General features: G+C 40.5%; 1 protein-coding gene across 2 annotated transcripts in view; it reads left to right on the forward strand.

Moving 5' to 3' along the window:
- Positions 1-9,230, forward strand: part of MAFF (MAF bZIP transcription factor F) — a 28,718-nt gene extending 19,488 nt beyond the window's left edge. For both annotated transcript variants that reach the window (XM_088455034.1, XM_088455033.1), the window contains exons 2-3: positions 3,268-3,327; positions 6,819-9,230. In XM_088455034.1, the coding sequence (XP_088311160.1) occupies positions 3,292-3,327; positions 6,819-7,229 (447 nt within the window). In that variant the 5' untranslated portion in view covers positions 3,268-3,291 and the 3' untranslated portion in view covers positions 7,230-9,230. The remainder of the gene's footprint in view (positions 1-3,267; positions 3,328-6,818) is intronic.
- Positions 9,231-17,983: the final 8,753 nt, after the last annotated feature.

Consider the following 17,983-nt stretch of genomic DNA (forward strand, 5'->3'; position numbering starts at 1 on the left):
ATTTATCTCCACTTTTTCTCTCTCCAAGACTTAGTGAATAGACCCCTTATTCCGCTGCCCTCACAAAGAGAGTCCATGATAGTATACATCAATCTCTGCACTCAAGTACTTCAAATAAATGAACAGCAGACTACCTTTACATTAAAGTTTCTATGTAATACATTGTCATCAGGGATACAATAAAACACCAAAAAAATCTTACCTTATATCCCCATACACCCAGTAAATTATCTTGTGTCATCCGGCGTCTCTTCCAGTATGCAAACGCTTCCAGATGACGTCAAAATTACACCATGTGACCCATCACTAACATACTATCGGACTGGAATTGACATCAAAATACATGACTTAATTCATGTAATTAACATATGAGAAATATCAAATACATATATAGTGTATGAAAAAGGCCATAATATAATAAACTACGGCTCAATGGAGAGACTGTTACCGTGGTAACATCCAGATAGTGTTATATATAACCATGTATAATACAGAGCAGGATTATAGAGATTTAGGAGATATAAATATATATATATATTTATTTATATCTCAATCTAGATTGTGTGTGTGTGTGTGTGTGTGTGTGTGTGTGTGTGTGTGTGTGTGTGTGTGTGTGTAATATTAATACACTCTCACATGATATCACTACACAAACTTCAATGTACCTCTCTGATAACACTAAAGTGCTCCCATGATATTAATACACCCCCAATCCACCTACAAGTTGCTTTAATAGACCCTTCCCCTTCCATATACTGACCTCAGTTGGCTGAAGGCTCCCTTGTCTCTGCTCACTGTGTGGAGACAGCTTGCCTGAGCCCAGGACTGGAGAAGAGGGCCCGGGCCAGGCACTTGGGTAAGGAGAGAGAATGGGGCGGGGCCTCAGGGAGAGGAAAATTATAGAGAGAGGTTAAAAAAAAGGAATGGGGCGGAGTGGAATAATAATATAATTGACATTGGGGGATACTCTCACTGACACTGACTCAGCAGTGCACTTCAGCAGACTGAGAACATCCAGAGCAGCACGTCACAGTTATAAGAGGGTGGTCTTGTTAGACGAGCACCCGGGGAATTTGGTGTCCCGTATGCTCGACCTGCACAAACAACGCAGTGTCAGGAGTTCTGGAGCACTTCTCTAAGCCTGCACTGAAAAACCTTTAACATGGAAGAGGGGGCGGAGCCAGCCAAGTGGCAATTTTATAGTGTCAGACTCATCCCCAGCTAAGAGGTGGAGCCGCACTGTCACAGACAGTGAGTGCAGGTCAGACTTGTTGGCAGTCAGCATGACAAAACCGCAGCCCTGCTCCGCCTCTGCTCCATTCGGCAATACTGCTGATTGCAGGAGAAGGATAAAGCTAGCCTGCCCACGGAAACTGCTCGCTCCCTGCCTCTTCTCAGCCCACGGATCGGGCCAAAAGTGCCAAAAACAGTCAGAGGACCCTTGTCAGAGGGGGGGTCACGGCACTTCTGAACCGGCCCAGCGGGAAGTGTCCCGGTTATCTGGCGGCCCAATCTGCCCCTGGGTTTAAGGTGCGGGAAGCAGGAGGTAAGGGTTAGGCACCACCGGAGGGACTTAGGGTTAGGCCCCACTGGAGGGTTAGGTTTAGAGTGCGGGAAGGGGGGGTTAGGTTTAGGCACCACTAAGGGAGGGTTAGGGTACCTACCAGCCTCAGTCGAGATCTCCACTGTACGGGCTTCCGACATCGGTATTACGTCTGCCGGGAACACATCTGTCGGCATTACATACCTATTCCTATGGTAATATCACCTTTGTGTTTGTTGACACACTGGTCAGGAATCGCTGATATATAAGCTCTGCAAATCTATTATGGTCTGCCCCCTGTTTTGCATATATATTTAATTGTAAATGTGGACTTCTATCTGCTTCTTCTGTTGAATGCTATGGCAGCCTGAAGGGAGAGGTGCTCACACAGGGAAAGCACAGCTTTGTGAACAATTGATTACATTAGCAGTTATTTGACTTTGAATTTGTTCTATTGGTCATCCTCATTGTGACATCAAGTCTGCTGGTGTGATTGCTGGTAAAACTGACTGATTCGCCTGGAAGATTGAGCAGACAATGATATAAAGTTTTAGGGCCGAATTCAATTAGACGCGATACTGCGAAAACTTAATGCACATGAGACTTTTTTTGCGATCATTTTGCCTATGCGTGCTCCCGTTTTTTTGCACAATCCAATTTCAAAAGCCACAATGCAGCATTCTATCGAAAACTGGCCGTGGTGTAACCGCCGGAAAGTACAGCAGAAAATGGGGAAATCTGTCTGTACCTGAAATAAAGGCCAACTGAGATACAAAAACAATATAGAAGTGTATTAGTGACCCTAATAAAAGTATTTGGGGGTTCTTAAATTGTGTCAAATCACTGTTATATGCATTTTGGGGGGAGGGTTAAAATAAATGTTGCAGCTTAATTAGGTGTACATTAAAATCGGTGCAATTATATTTTTGTGTCATTTTAGGGCACTATTAGATTTTTTTTTTTAAATACACCTGGTGCAGCCACCTGCAATGTTTAAAACGCATGTCCAATCCATACAGCCCCCAAAATACACGATCCACTACTTTAAACCCGTGTTCCAACATTTTTTATTTTCACCCCAAAATTTATGTAATTATTGGCCAAATTACACTAATTAAAAACTTTTTTCTTTAATTGGTCATTAAGGTGGGTGTCCAAGGGGTTCTACACAAAGATATTTTTACCTTTTAAAATAGGGGTTTTGCACAACGTATCTGCTCTGGTGGTGAAAAAAACTTTTTGCCACTTTTGGCTATGGAGAATACTGCAGCTAATAGGATTGCCCTAAAAGTATAAATTCAAACGATAAGCCCTTTGTCGCTGAATAACGGCTTATCGCATTTAATTGAATTTGGGACTTAGCCTGAGTGTATGGTCACAAAACTTCACACACATGTATTTTGTTGCTGCTGTACAGCTGTTAATTGGAATGACTTTTATCTTTCACACAGTATTTTAGAACACCTATAAATGAACATTTTGTTAATCCCAGCTAGCTATATGGGTTTGTTTGTTTTTATTTTTTATCAGGAAGGATTAGAAGATGGATTCAGTGATTATTTACAGAGCTTCTCAACTCAAATAATGTAAAGTGGCTAATTTGGTCATTTTTTTTTCAGTAGTGTATTTCAAAATTAAATATACATATAAATGTTGATTGCATTATTATTATTATTTTGCTTAATCAACATTAATAATTGATCCAAATTTGTACCATTTTCCAGACCGGTCGTGACTTCCAGGTGACAATGTCGTCTGATGGACTTTCGGCCAAGGCCTTAAAGGTACTGTACTTAGTTGAACCATCTTACTAAATAACTATTTACCCAAAACCCAAGAACATATTCCCTGTAGAATAAGATTACGTGTGACTATTATTGTTTGCTATATTACAATCTGTGAGTACTCTGGTGTTTCATAGAGTAGCAAATTTATATAATAAGCGAGAAAGCGTGTCTGTCTGACTTTCTGTCTGTTTGTCCTTTTATGCACGACCAGAGTTTTGAATCTAGCTTCACCAAATTTAGCATGGTGGTGTATTTTGACCAGGATTAGGTTTTTGCCAAGTTTTGAACTTCGTCAGGGCCACACACTGTCTCACAATCCATAAAAATGGGGACACTCTTACAGTACACAGGTTCTGGGGTTGGCTACAGTGGAAATTGGCAGTCTGCCAAAGACCTGTTTGAAAGCTACAAATGTGTCCTTAATCTCACAGACTGATCAAACTTTATGACTCATTCAAGTTCGTAAGACATCCAGAGTTAGTTCTTTTTAAAGTGACAATATATATTAGTCAGCCCTCTTGTGTTTGCAAGCAAGGGTGTAACTAGAATTTTGGCAGCCACATAGCAAGATCTTAAAAGGCCCCCAGAGGTATACCCCCCACACAGAGCCCATTCATGTTATGCCACAGAGGAATACACCTTATACACATTATGCCACGCAGTAGTAGTGCCCCTTAAACATTATGCCACAGAGTAATACAGCTTACACATTATACCACACAGTAATGCTCTTTACAGATTATGCCACATAGTAGGTAGTGCCATTGTTGTGTCCATTAAAATCCAAATGTTTAGTCTACCACAAAACTCTTTCATAACCATGTGTGTATCCTGCATTAGCATCTGCAGTGTTCTCCCCAGAAAATTTTGCCAGTCGGCTGGTATCAAGAAATAGCTGTGTGGGGACCTTCCCAATGTTGAAATCCTGACCTTTATATTGATTTAAACGCTATATTAAAATTTTATATAATAATTCTGCTTTCTTCTTAGAAACACAGTTGTCTGCTGCTTTTTCATCATTAAATTCTTTGCGATCTGGTCCATATAGTGAAATCCGCATCAGATTATTTAGTGAGCTCTGGTTCATGCGATTCCTTAAACAGGTTCTACTTAATTTTGGAGTAAATGGCCAGATACTGCTCACTTGCTTTTTGGTCACAAATATATTTTTTAAGAGCGGCCTAGACGCTGTCCCAGTTGCTATCTGGACACACATAGAAAGACCCTTTTTCTGGCTGGACACAGAAAGCAGCACTGCCCAGATACTGCTCCACTTGCTGACAACACATAAGGACCAGTAACAAACAACCCAATGGCTGGACACAAATGGCAGCGCTGCCCAGACACTATCCCACTTGCTGGCTACACAGAAGGCTCTCTGATAACAAACACGCATCCGCTGAAATTGGACGTAGACCGTCCATTCTCTTCACTGTTCACCAGCGAATGTTTCCGCCGGCAACCACGTGCCCTTCCTTTTACACTGGGGGAGGGAACTGCTCTGCCTTCCAGTCTGACACCGCCTGGCACTGTGACATGGCCGATAAGTTGCGCTGCTCTGAATAAACTGCTCTGTATAAACAGTCAGTGCAGCTAAGCGTCACAGTGCGGGTAGCAGGCGGGCGGAACGCCTAAGAAATAAAGCGAGGGGAGAACACTGAACTTGATACTAGTGACCCTGTGATTATTTACATTTATTTCAAGCACAGCAGTATGGCAGCTCGTATGTTGAAGTAGATACATACCCCCAACCCATTAGCACTTTTTATTGTTACCGGCCATAAGATGTGACAGCAGCAGGTTGTGTCTAGCCAAAGAGGGTATCACATGTGTGGATGGGAGATGATCATGTGATGCTTTCCTCTACTCATGTGACTATCGATGGCAAGGTATGCTGCTGCCAAAACATTTGGTCAATAATTCTTTCAAAATTTGGTAATATAAATGGCAAACATTTTACTGAAGATGTATAATCACACCTAAATACTCCTTGAGAAGGGGATTATATTTAACCATTTTAAACAAAATCCTTTGCTAAATTTTGTTTAAAAAGGTGTGAACTTTATAGACCCTGAGATGTTTATGTGAAGATATCTTATTATTATTATTATTTTATTTTTTTTTTCTTATAGAAAGATGAATATATTTTTCAAAATGTTATACAATAGTCAAAATGAATTGTGTTCTTGCATCAAAGGGGTTCTCCATGGTGGGAAGACCTCTTCTTCTATACAGCCTTCAATAAAAAGGTCCCTTGCCATCACTGTACCATTCCCTGCTGTCCATCCTGCGTCTTAGAAACTGTATGAGGGCTAGAATGTGTTAGCATGGGTCAGTAATTTGGTTTAAGAAAAGCTAATGTTCTATTAAGCGGTCATTTAACCTACCTTTCAACTAAAAATGTGGACAGTGCCCTGGCCCACCGCATCTTTCATACTTTAACGTTCTTATAAGGACCTTACAGATATTTGCCTTTTATTTATATTATTTGTATTTATTGAAGTGCTCAGGGCGAACTAAAAGGAAGTCCTGGCAGTGAGTCAGTGTTTGAATGTAGGGCTTCTGCTGCTGGCATTGTTTTAGTATCTGTGACTACCAAAGAGTATGTACTACACAGCAGCAGTCCTATACTATAACCCACTTAAATTAATTTGTATAAAATAGATTTATTACATCTACAGAATATACACTTCATAAAAATAAATAGCATGTTAAAAAGTAATAATTTTACCTAATGGGATAATCTGTGTACACCTATGTTCTATTTGAAAGAACTTGCCTTACTAAGCCTATTGAAAATCATATACAAAGTGGTTAGGTAAAATAAGAATAAAATATAATCTACACAACACTTTTTAACATTTAACATGCATCGCTATTATTATTAGTTTATCTCAATAGATTATAGCAACAGGTCTTTAGTTTATTACCAACCTTAATTTATATAGTGCCATAAGTGCAGCCCTTTTATACATAATATTTAACCATTCACATCACACGGGGGGACACTGGGTATTTTCTACAGAATCCAATTAACCTACTAGTATGATTTTTGGACTGTGGGAGGAAACTAAAGCAATCCCACAAAAACATGGGGAGAACATAAACAAAACGCTGATAGTGCCATGTTTGGAATCCATCCCAAGGGCCCAACATCTTGAGGCAGCAATGCTAGTTACCACCATGATAATACATGACTCTGATTTGTATATCACATATGCAAAAAATAATGACTTTATTAATTCATGCAACCATTGTAATCTAGGGCAGCTTCAGTAACCATAGTACAAATTTTGCTATGGCCTTATTTCAGTATTCAGTTGTTGAACGCACACACTGATTATGCTGTGCTGGATCTAGTTATTTTTTTTTTTTTTTTTTAGTTTATACAAATATTGCGTTATAATTGATGTTTATTACAGAAACTACTGATTTGCACAATTTCAATAAATTTTTCATTGATAAATTATTTTATTCTTCCATCATAGGTGAAAAGAGAGATGGGTGAAAATACACCAATGCTGTCAGATGATGAATTAATGTCTATGTCTGTGCGGGAGCTAAACCACCACTTACGTGGATTATCCAAGGAGGAGGTAGTACGGCTAAAACAGAGGAGAAGGACCCTGAAGAATAGGGGCTACGCTGCCAGCTGCCGTGTTAAACGCGTGTCACAGAAGGAGGAGCTAGAGAAGCAGAAGAACGACCTACAGCAGGAAGTGGAAAAGTTGGCACAGGAGAATTCCACCATAAAACTGGAGCTGGACGCACTGAGGGCTAAGTATGAGGCTCTGCAAAACTTTGCTCACTCGGTGGCCAGAGGGCCTGTCACTCCAGCGAAGGTAGCTGCCACCAGCGTAATCACCATCGTGAAATCTTCTGGGAACTCCTACTCTTAACAAAGGCAAAAAACATTGCTTGTGCACCCAAATCCCATCTCACCTCATCAACAAGATACGCATCAGATAGCAGTCTCCCAAAGATTTGGCTAGGCATAAGCATGAGGAGTCTTCAACTTGCCCTCAAACCATTGTTCTACCATTTAATCCAGTCATTTCCAACAAAACAGGATGTCTATGTGTATTGCGTTATAGGGTGAAGTTAATGATCTACCCCAAATTGTGAGATTCCTTTTTCAAAATTCCCATATAGGAGACCAGCTGGAAGTAAAATGACATTTTAGTCTTCAAGTACAGATATTTATATATGATCTCTGGGAAATATTTTAATTAGGAAAAGCAATGCTCTGGGGTTCTTCATTTTAATTTTTTTTCTTAAAGTAAACCTGTCACACAATATTTTCATTATAAGGTGTATCAGATTCTGCATTATATACTGTGCTGGTTTAATAGCTAGCTAATGAAAAAGTTTCATAATTTTTTCTTTTATCAGTTTGCTATTGCAGAATATGCTAATTAGGGAAATATTTAACATTCTGTCTCTAACGGGAAATATACTAGTGCAACCTACAGAGATGAGGAAAACATTGGAGTCTTTATATAGAGAATATTAAGTTACTATTTCATGTTTAATTTATTTTCACAATATTTATTATAATTTTTGAAATGGTCGTATATTATATACATGACAGGTTCACTTTAAAAAATGTGTACATGTTCTATTTTTATTAACGAAGAATGGGCTCCCATATTCTGCAGATAACCTATATATGAGGTATAGTCGAGATGTATTCGATATCTAACTACACTGGCCTCAGTGTGCCCTAATGGATTTTGTTCCAGTTTGTCTATTCCTTTTAGGATTTTGGCCCACAGGTATTTACTTGTGTCCGTGAAAGTTGGGAAAAGCAAAAATATATGAAGGTAAAAGAAAATGTGAAAATGGAATCTAGGAAGTAATAGACTAGCCAAAGAAAGCAGAATAGGAAGTGGAAGATTAGTCAAAGAAAGGAGAAGGGGAATGTAATGGGAATGGAAGAAAGAATATTATGGTGGTGAAAAGAAAGTTACTTAATGTTAACTAAGGAGTTAAAAATTCTCTCTGTGCCACTTCATGAAGGGTAATGATCACCCGATATTAACAGGGTGGAATTTAACTCCAACTGACACAGCTCTGGAAAGTCAGCTTACCTCTGTCCACAAGCCTTCACTGCTGTATGATGGGGGTACTTGACATCTATGGCGGACGTTCTTGAGCTCTCACTGGACCATAGTTGGACCTCTCTTTTTCTAGCAGAAATGGTGCCACAATCTGGTCCTATTTATTGGCAATTGTATATAGTCTTGAAGAAACCTGATATATTCGTAAAGAGAAAATATTTATCACTGGGCTCTATTTATTAACATAATTTTTTTCTAAAATAAAGTGAAAAAGGGTGTTTTGAATTCCTAAAATTCTATTCCAACCCCTAAGTATCACTTATTTTTAGTAATCAGATCGCATTTCCCATAATTGTAATGGAAAATGTGATCTGGCCAAAGTTACTAAAAATAAATTGTGAAAAAAAATACCTAGGGAGGCCCTGTGATGATGATGATAATAATAATATCCAGGGTCTCCGCCGGTTACCGGACTCCTGCTCCGCTCTAACGGGGAAATACCTAGGGAAGCCCTGTGATAATAATATCCAGGGTCTCCGCCGGTTACCGGACTCCTGCTCCGCTCTAACGGGGAGAGCAGAGCCGGGAGTCGGTCCCATTAATCAGCTGTGTGGTCTAAATACACCGCAAGCTGATTACTGTAAAAAAAAAATTGTAAAAAAAAATCTTTTGCTTACCTGACTCCAGGGACCGGTGATCGGGCCTCCAGTGATGTCTCCCCTCCGGTCAGCTGGTCTCCCATAGTGCACTGCGGCCCGGTCATCAGGTGATCGGGTCACAGTGCAGTATGGGATACCACCTGACCGAACGCATGGAGGACATCACCGGAGGCCTGGATCATGCAGGTAAGTGCTATAAGGCAGGGGGGTCCGCTTTCGTGGGGGGCGGGGCTTAGCACGGGGGTAGCAGCGGCGGCCGGTCGGCGCATGCACGGGCACTTTGGCACGGTATTTCTTGCGAAAATACCGTGACTAGTGTGAGGAGGGGATTCGCAGGGACAGAGCTTTCTCGCAAGCTCTGTCCCTGCAAGGGATTTGTAGTAAATCCCTGTGATATTGCCAGAATTTGCAATGCGAATTCAGTCGATAATATCACACTACAATCTGCATTCAATATGCGGATTGTAGTAAATAGAGCCCTTAGTCCTGTAAGAACAAGAGAACTTGGTTTCAATACAACAGTCAAACAAATCTATAAGAACAGAGTTTAACAATTCAAACCAGCACATTTTTTTTGTATTTGTTTTGTTATAGTTCTACCTACTATATTTAGGGATAATTTTACTATGAAAGTAAATTTATAGTAATAGCCGGGTATGTAGTTTAATTGGTATAGCCAATACTGTACATGAGTCTGTTGGGAAAAAGAGGTGGAGAGAGTATCAAGGACAGGAACAAGTATTTTATTAGACTACTTTGTTACTAGCCAGCCTTTTAAAGGATGTTTGGTTAAACAATGCAAGGAATAGGAAAAGTGAAAGAAGGAAATGGAAGACAAGCATATAAATATTATGCTGATTTAAGGAAAGTCTGCATTATTGATGCAAGGAAAGTTGACCTTTAAATCCTACTGGGCCAAGACAACTGGTTGCATTCTCCATTAGGAACCCAAATCTTTATTTATATTATAAAAATGTAAGTTAGCTTGGTCATGTGTAACTACCAGTGTCCTGGCAAAGGAAGTAATTCTGATGCATACCGATACTGGTGCAAGGTACTTTAACGTGTCTTACAGACATCACTATATTATATTACTGTAATTTTTGAAGCTAATGTGGCCAGTTTGGGCATATGACAAGTACCCCACTTCCATCTGTACTATTACTTATGGTGAGATGGGTCTGCTCCTCTTTTCTGGAGAAACTCTAAAAATATTTTTATTAGCTGCTTTTAAACAAAAAATATAAATTCGACAAACCATGGGACAGAGAAATTGCATTGCTGTGGCGAGGATGATGTCACAGGCCTTAATATCCCAGGCCATGTCTCACAGATTATCCTTTTTGCCCTTATTTGTTTTCTTATTTATGTTTGAGACGTTTATTTTTCTGCATATTTATATATTTTTATTTTAAAGATTTTAGGGTAAATGGTGGGAAATGCTTATTTTAAATGTTTGGTATGTCTTGTAAATGTATTTTTTCTTTAATGGTTATTGACAAAAAATAGAATTTCTACTTGAGTACAGAATTCGCTGGATTTAGAAATTCCAATTAAATGACAAATTCAAGACTAGGAATTTTGGAACAACAAAATAATGACAACCCTTATTTATATCTATATTATTATTTAACAGATCTAATCTATACTTGTTAACTGGGTTAGGAAACTTTTTGTTATAGCAACATCTTGTGACTTTAAGTCCAAAACAGCTAGAAAGCCACAGTTTGCCTAAGCTGGCCTACATTCCTTTGTGGTTTTATTTAATTAATCAAACTAGTTATATAGCTTTTAGCTTTCCGGCTTGCTTCAGTGTTGTTTTTTCTTCTTTTTTTTTTTTTTCCTTTTAATCAAGGCCTTTATAGCTGCCAGATAAAGATGTCTCATGTTTGTTGCCTTTTGGATATGACACAGCCCAGCTGTGCTTTGTGGAACTGTATTCATAGAACCGATAACTGTCCTATCCAAAAGTAACTAATATAAAAAAAACCTTAAGCAGGTAGATCCTTTGGCATGGCTGAAAAACACAGAAGGAAGCCAAAGCATTACAAATATGTATTTAGCAAAAGCATCAATAAGGAACTTACAAACTATTCTTTTTTTTTTTTTTTTTTTTTTATTATTACCTGGAAAACCTTAATCCAACTGAACACTGTCTGTGTTATGAGGAATCAAGTATATTTTGTGTGTGTTCAGAGGTGATCTATTGCAGTGATTTCAGTAATGACACCTTGTGTGTACCGTCATACACCTTTAAATAATCATTCTTCAGTCCCCATCCAGTACGGGAGCAAACGCCTGTCACAACATTTATTTTAAACTGTGTGTTGGGAAACTTAAGTAGTTTTATATTGATAATGTGACGATACATCAAACCAACTGTAGAATATACAGTGTGGATTTTCCTTGAGAAAACACTTACTAAAATCTGCTGTACATCTATCATAAGGCTACATCCACTCAAACATTTTCTTCCTCTCCTGATGAATGCTATAGCCATTCATCTACATAACCAAACTGTAAGCAATGGATCCTAAATTTAAATGCCAATCTAGCAAACATATTACAAACTGTAAAATATGAAAGCACTGTAAAAGCCATATTCAAGCAGTGAAATAACATACGTATGCATCACATACACAAGGACAGAAACTTACAGCTGAACTCTCAGGGGTTTCATATTCATCTGTGTGGTATCTGCTATATCCCACAGCTGTGGATTGCTAAGCTGTTATACCCATCATTGAACCCTAGGAAAAATGGCTGCATACAGCAGCCCCCGAGGCTCAGGTGATGGAAGCCCTGGTTAAAGTGATTTTTATTTCCTTTCTCACCCTACCTGTGATTGTAACAGCAATTTAGATAAAAAAAATAAAAAAACTTGCATATTTGGCAGTAGTGCCATTTGATTTGGATTCCCTAGCTTACGGGTTGGTTATTATACATCATTACATGGTATGTACCCACACTCCACACTGCATAGATATTAGGTGAGCAGGTGTGTGTTTTCATAGGTCTATAATGTTTTGTCATTGTGAGCAACAGTGTGGAAATTAAGTCCTCATTCTGCACATTCAACTATTGAGCATCCTATCTAGAATCCCAAGAAGGCAATTTATGAAGTATCTGAAATGTCAAATAGGTTCAACAAAAATGTCACTTATCAGAACGAAGCCCAACAAGGCCAGCAACTGTCTGAGTTTTGTGAGATTTGGGGTCTATGTACTAAGCCTTGGAAATAAAGTACCAACCAATCAGCTGCTAACTGTCATTTTTCAAACACAACCTGTAAAGTGACCGCTAGGAGCTGATTGGTTGGTATTTTATCAACTTTCTCTTTTCAAGGCTTAGTACATAGACTTCCTGATTTGCACAAAATCTGGAGAGAAATAGGTTGCCGAAGCCTTAACAGATCCACAATCCCCCTCCTTCTTGAAAACTATGCAGCTATAACTAAAATTGACAAAACTCTGACTACACGGTAACTGGTAATACAACAGTAAAATGATCTGATCAAGGGTGAAATACTATGATAGGGTGATATTTGCTCCCTCTTTATAAAACTCCTACTTGTAATACCACAAGGTATATTCTCTGCACAAAAATGTATGTATTTATAGTCACCTTTTTATTATACCACGCTCGCTATAACACCAGTTTTGGCCTTTTTTTTTTATTTCATATTTATTTTTAAAGTTGGCATTATAAATAGGGAGCACTGTGTGTGTGAATTTCTCAGTCTTGGGTATTCCAGAAACAAATGTATATTTTACTTTGATTTCCACTGGAAACAATTTGTGTGTATTGATGATTAGACTACTTGAGAAAATCTTGAAATTATCTGTTTCCTAAAAGACTACTAACTCTGCCAAGAGTTATTGATGTTCCATTTTGTTTCAGACATGGTCTAAAAAGTGTTGCTCACTTTCTCAGTACTGAAGAATGAATAAAGATTATTATAAACACCGGGAAGGGGGAAGAATCCACTGCCAGGATAGACAAGATGTACTTTGTGTTGCCTTACACTCAAGGAATAGTCTGCCTAATTTAATTGATCACGCATCACTTCTTTTATATCTTGACTTCCGGAAGTGGCCTCCATGGCAGAAGAGTTCGTTTATCATAACTTTCATCCTATTTAGTCAGTTGTTCTCTTCTCTGGTCATGGGCCATCATCCCCTTTGGTCTTCGAGGTCTTAGTACTTTTGTTCATCCACTTGTCAGCTGAGGTGTGTGGCATATTTCAGGTGTAATATCTGTGTGTTCGTCAGATACAAGTGCACAGTACTTATTCTGCATTACAAGTCTCATGTATTGAACATTTTCATATATCTAATATATATGTGTGTGTATATAAATATAGTGACTGGTATTTATTTTTCTGAAGCATTTTAAAGTCCCTTTATAAGTGTATTTTATATTGTTCGAATAAAGCATTTTTTTCACGTAAATTTGTCTGTTGGATTTGAAACTCTCCAATGATAGGCAACTTCATTGTAGGGAAAACCAGCTAAAACGCACACTCTTGTGCTTTTTTTAAACTATTTCTGAACAAGTGTAGTTTAATAGAAAGCAATTTATCATCTTAATGCGTTTAAGATGTTAGAAGAACACATCTGACATTGGCACTGTGCCTACATGCACAGTGCCAATGTCTTATTTAATTTGAGATCTAATGTAGGCTGAAACAAATGTTATTATGGAAACGTTATAAATAAATGATGGTGGTGATTCGAAATGTTGAGTATATTGAATTTTACAGTTGCATTTACACCTTCCACCATGCGCATTTGCAGTAGGCAGTGTTGTAACGGCTTTAGGGCTCGATTTACTAAGCAGTGTTAGGAGTGAAAAGTGATAAGGTGCCAGCCAATTAGCTCCCAACTGTCATTTTTCAAACACAGCCTGTGAGATGACAGTTGGGAGCTGATTGGCTGGCACCTTATCACTTTTCCCTCTGTCTCCTAACACTGCCTAGTAAATAGACCCCTTTGTACATGATGTCAGTCATGAAGTTCCGCATAGGGAGCCCTCCGTTATGAAGTTAACTGGTTGTGTACGGCAAATGGTCTTGGTTTTGCACTGGTGATCACGTGTAGGTGGGATTACCAGGCTGCCCATAGACTTTTGGCTATACAGTATAGTGTAAGTGAATGAGGCATATACAGTACTTGCATAACACAATAACAGAATATAATGAGTACAGACCACTACATAACTAAGAGCCTGAATCAGATATGTATGCTAATTCAATTGCAGCTGTGATCCCGCACACAGCTGCTTTGCGAAAATATGCAAATATAGCAGATGCCGGAATAAGTATTGAGACGCCCACCGAGGCCATCACAAATCCAAGCATCTCCGTACACACATGCAGCCGCCGTCGCAGTACTCAGCACTATGGTTGTGCAGTTGCGAAGAATGGCTGCCTGAACTGAGATGTCTGGATCACTTTCTCTGCCTATGAGATCACAGCTGCAGGCTGAGACACGCCCTGGAAACACGTGACATGCATGCAGTCCCTGAATGTCAATCTCTTTGTAAAAAAATCCTGACTGCAAGCGGCATGGCTAAGGTAAATTGGCGAGTACGCAGTCAGCTGATACTCAACTGCGTAAATGTCCGCATTGCGTCCACAAGTGACGCGCCAGATAAATCTGCATAATACTTTTTTGAGATTTTAGCGAAATTTAGCCTCTTTGTATATGGTGGACTCCATTGAAAGAGGTTTCCAAGTGTGAATGTCCCCCGAGAAAGAGCAATACAGGACGCTTAAGAGGGTCAACTCTAAGATCACTAATGGTTTAGTGAAGCAGGTAGGTTCCTGGAGGATGGGAAGGAAGCAGTGGCGTAACTACTGCCCCCGCGGTGGCTTGGAGGCGCTGGGTAGCTTGGGGGCGACGGGGGCTGTAGTAGCAACTACGGAGGGTGCAGGGGGTGCTGTCGCACCCCCTGCACCCTCCATCTGCCAGGCACCCGCTGAGTGTGTTACACTCAGCGGGCGCCCGGCTCCTATTCAAACCCCCGGCGGCAGCCGTTGGACGGAGCTCCCTCCATCTTCCGGGTCCTGCAGGGCACTATGGGAGTGAAGTAATTACGTCACTCCCATAGTGCCGAGGAGCGGACGCCGGGACGGAGCTCAGGAGTGAGCTCCGTCTTCCGGGTCCCGCAGAGCACTATGGGAGTGACGTAATGATGTCACTCCCATAGTGCCGAGGAGCGGACGCCGGGGTATGGACGGTAGCAGCACTGGAGCGGGGATAAAGGTAAGTGTTTGTGGTTTTTTCTTTTGTGTGTGTTTGTTTGTGTGCGCGCGGAGGGGGGGAGCAACTACAGGGGGCTAACTACTAGAAGGGGCTCTACAGGGGGCTAACTACTAGAAGGGGCACTACAGGGGGCCCTGCATAAAAGGCACTACTACAGGGGCACTACTTTAATGGGCACTACTACAGGGGGCCCTGCATAATGGGCACTACTACAGGGGGCCCTGCATAATGGGCACTACTACAGGGGGCCCTGCATAATGGGCACTACTACAGGGGGCATTGCATAATGGGCACTACTACAGGGGGCATTGCATAATGGGCACTACTACAGGGGACATTGCAAAAGGGGCACTACTACAGGGGGCATTGCATAAGGGGCACAACTACAGGGGGCACTGTATAAGGGGCACTAATTTGATACACAGTTTACAGGTTATAAACTATGTTCCCAATAATCTGGTTCTACACAGACATAAAAACTGTGCAACCTGTCTTGAGCTGAGGTGACGGACTGGCAGCAGCAGAAAGAAGGGTTGGTGAAGTAGATCTGTCAGGGTGGGATGTAATGGGCATTACTGTTTGGCATAATGTGTATTTGACATTACTGTGTGGCATAATGTGTAAGGGGCATTACTGTGTGGCATAATGTGTTGTATGTGGCATTACAGTGTGGCATAATGTGAAATAGGGGCATTACAGCATGGCATAAATTTGTTATAAGCGCTTTACTGTATGTCATTATGTGTTATATGTGGCATTATTGTGTGGGATGTGTAAGGGGCACTCCGGTGTGGCATAATGTGTTGTAAGGGGCATTCCGGTGTGGCACACTGTGTTATAAGTGGCATTACTTAGTGTGTCATAATGTGTGAGGCACGTTGCTGTATCATGTAACCACACACCTTAAACGTAGTCTTTGGGTGTGTTTGATCTTTGGGTGGGGGGGGGGGGGCGCCTGAAACTTTTTTGGCATGGGGGAGCGAAATTTATAGTTACGCCACTGGAAGGAAGGATCAGCTGAGACGAGCATTTGTAGTGCAGAAGCTCTTTTCCTTCTTTAGGCTCTGTGATAATGAACTGTGTTTTGCTCGACTTTGAAAATTAACTTGAACAGGAATCCCCATCTACATTTACAATCGCACAGTCTGTCTCTAAGCTTGTGCCTATTAATCACAGCTTAGTACACAACAAATATATTTTCGAAAAATCTAACAGGCTGCAAAGATGCCTTCTTTCATTTTGATGGAGAGCAGCTTTACAATTACATCCCATAGTTGGTGGAATTCTTGATGCTTGAATGCAGGGTTCTATGCAATCCTCCAATGAGAATTTGTTGGTCACAGAAACTAAGTGGATGAATTGCCATAGTGCACAGGTTCTCAAACTCAGTCCTCAGGACCCCAAACAGTGCATGTTTTGCAGGTCTCCTCACAAAATCACAAGTGGCATAATTATCTCCACCTGTGGATCTTTTAAAACGTGTCAGTGAGTAATGACTACACCTGTGCACCTGCTGGGTGACCTGCAAAATGTGAACTGTGTGGGGTCCTGAGGACCGAGTTTGAGAACCACTGCCATAGTGATATGGCTCCAGATGGCCAAAGTCCACTGAATCCAAGATGTTGTTTCATCTCAGCATTTTTCTGGTCCTCAGCTTTTTACTTGCAATTAAATTAATGTCTCATCTTCACTTTGGAACTGTTCAACACTTTCAACCTGTTGCTGTAATTTCAGACTGAGTAATTGTTAAGGTCAGCTTCCGCTTTCTGGACTTAGCGGGTAAGATGGGATGCCAGATGGGCATAACTTTTTTATTTCCATGCCCCAATGAGTGCACAAAATGTATAAACATATGGGCACAACTGAAGATTACAGCAAATTTTACTTTGACTCTGAACTGTGCAGGACCAAAAACAATTTAGATTTAGAGTTCCAATAAAGATATAAATACACCCAGGGGAGTAGCGAGGGAGGTTCCAGTGGAGCATGTGCTGCGGGCGCCAAAATGGACAGAGGGCGCCATCCAGGGTTCCGGAATTCATTGGGTGCTGCACAGTATGACGGCCGCCTGTTATTTTTATCTCGGTTTGATTGCTCTATATCCTAAATAAGTTATGAATCTGAGATCCATTTCTACATTTCAAGCAGCCCAGATTGCCTCCCCTCCGACCCTCCCTCCTCTGTGATCATCTTCTGTCACCTCTCATTACCTGTCAGATTGATTACGTTCACTTCTCATGTCTTTAATTCCCTCCCCTCTCTACCCTGTGATTGGCTCTTTTCCCCTTTTCACTCCGAAGCATTCTATTCCCCCAATGGGACCTCAATACCCAGCGCGATACTGCCACTGTTTGCTGTTTTCAGTATTCCCCTACAGGTTGGCCATACCCCACTGACACAGTTCAGTACAGGGGGGAGGGCGCTATGACATGCACTTTCTCCGGGCACCACGTTACCATGCTACTCCTCTGAATACACCAATGAGTAAAAAACATATTTTTTATTTACATTTTTTTAGTACATAACACATATTTAGTTGCAAGTAAATGTCTAGTCAAAGTTTAATCCATACAGTACTAGATATTTAGCTTTGATATAACTGATGAATGAAGCATAACTGTTTTGTGAGTTTGCACCGTGAACATTCATGTCTTTAGAGTTAACAATG

This window comes from Taudactylus pleione, unplaced genomic scaffold (genome assembly GCF_031769625.1).
Source record: "Taudactylus pleione unplaced genomic scaffold, aTauple2 ptg000642l, whole genome shotgun sequence".
NCBI lineage: Eukaryota > Metazoa > Chordata > Amphibia > Anura > Myobatrachidae > Taudactylus > Taudactylus pleione.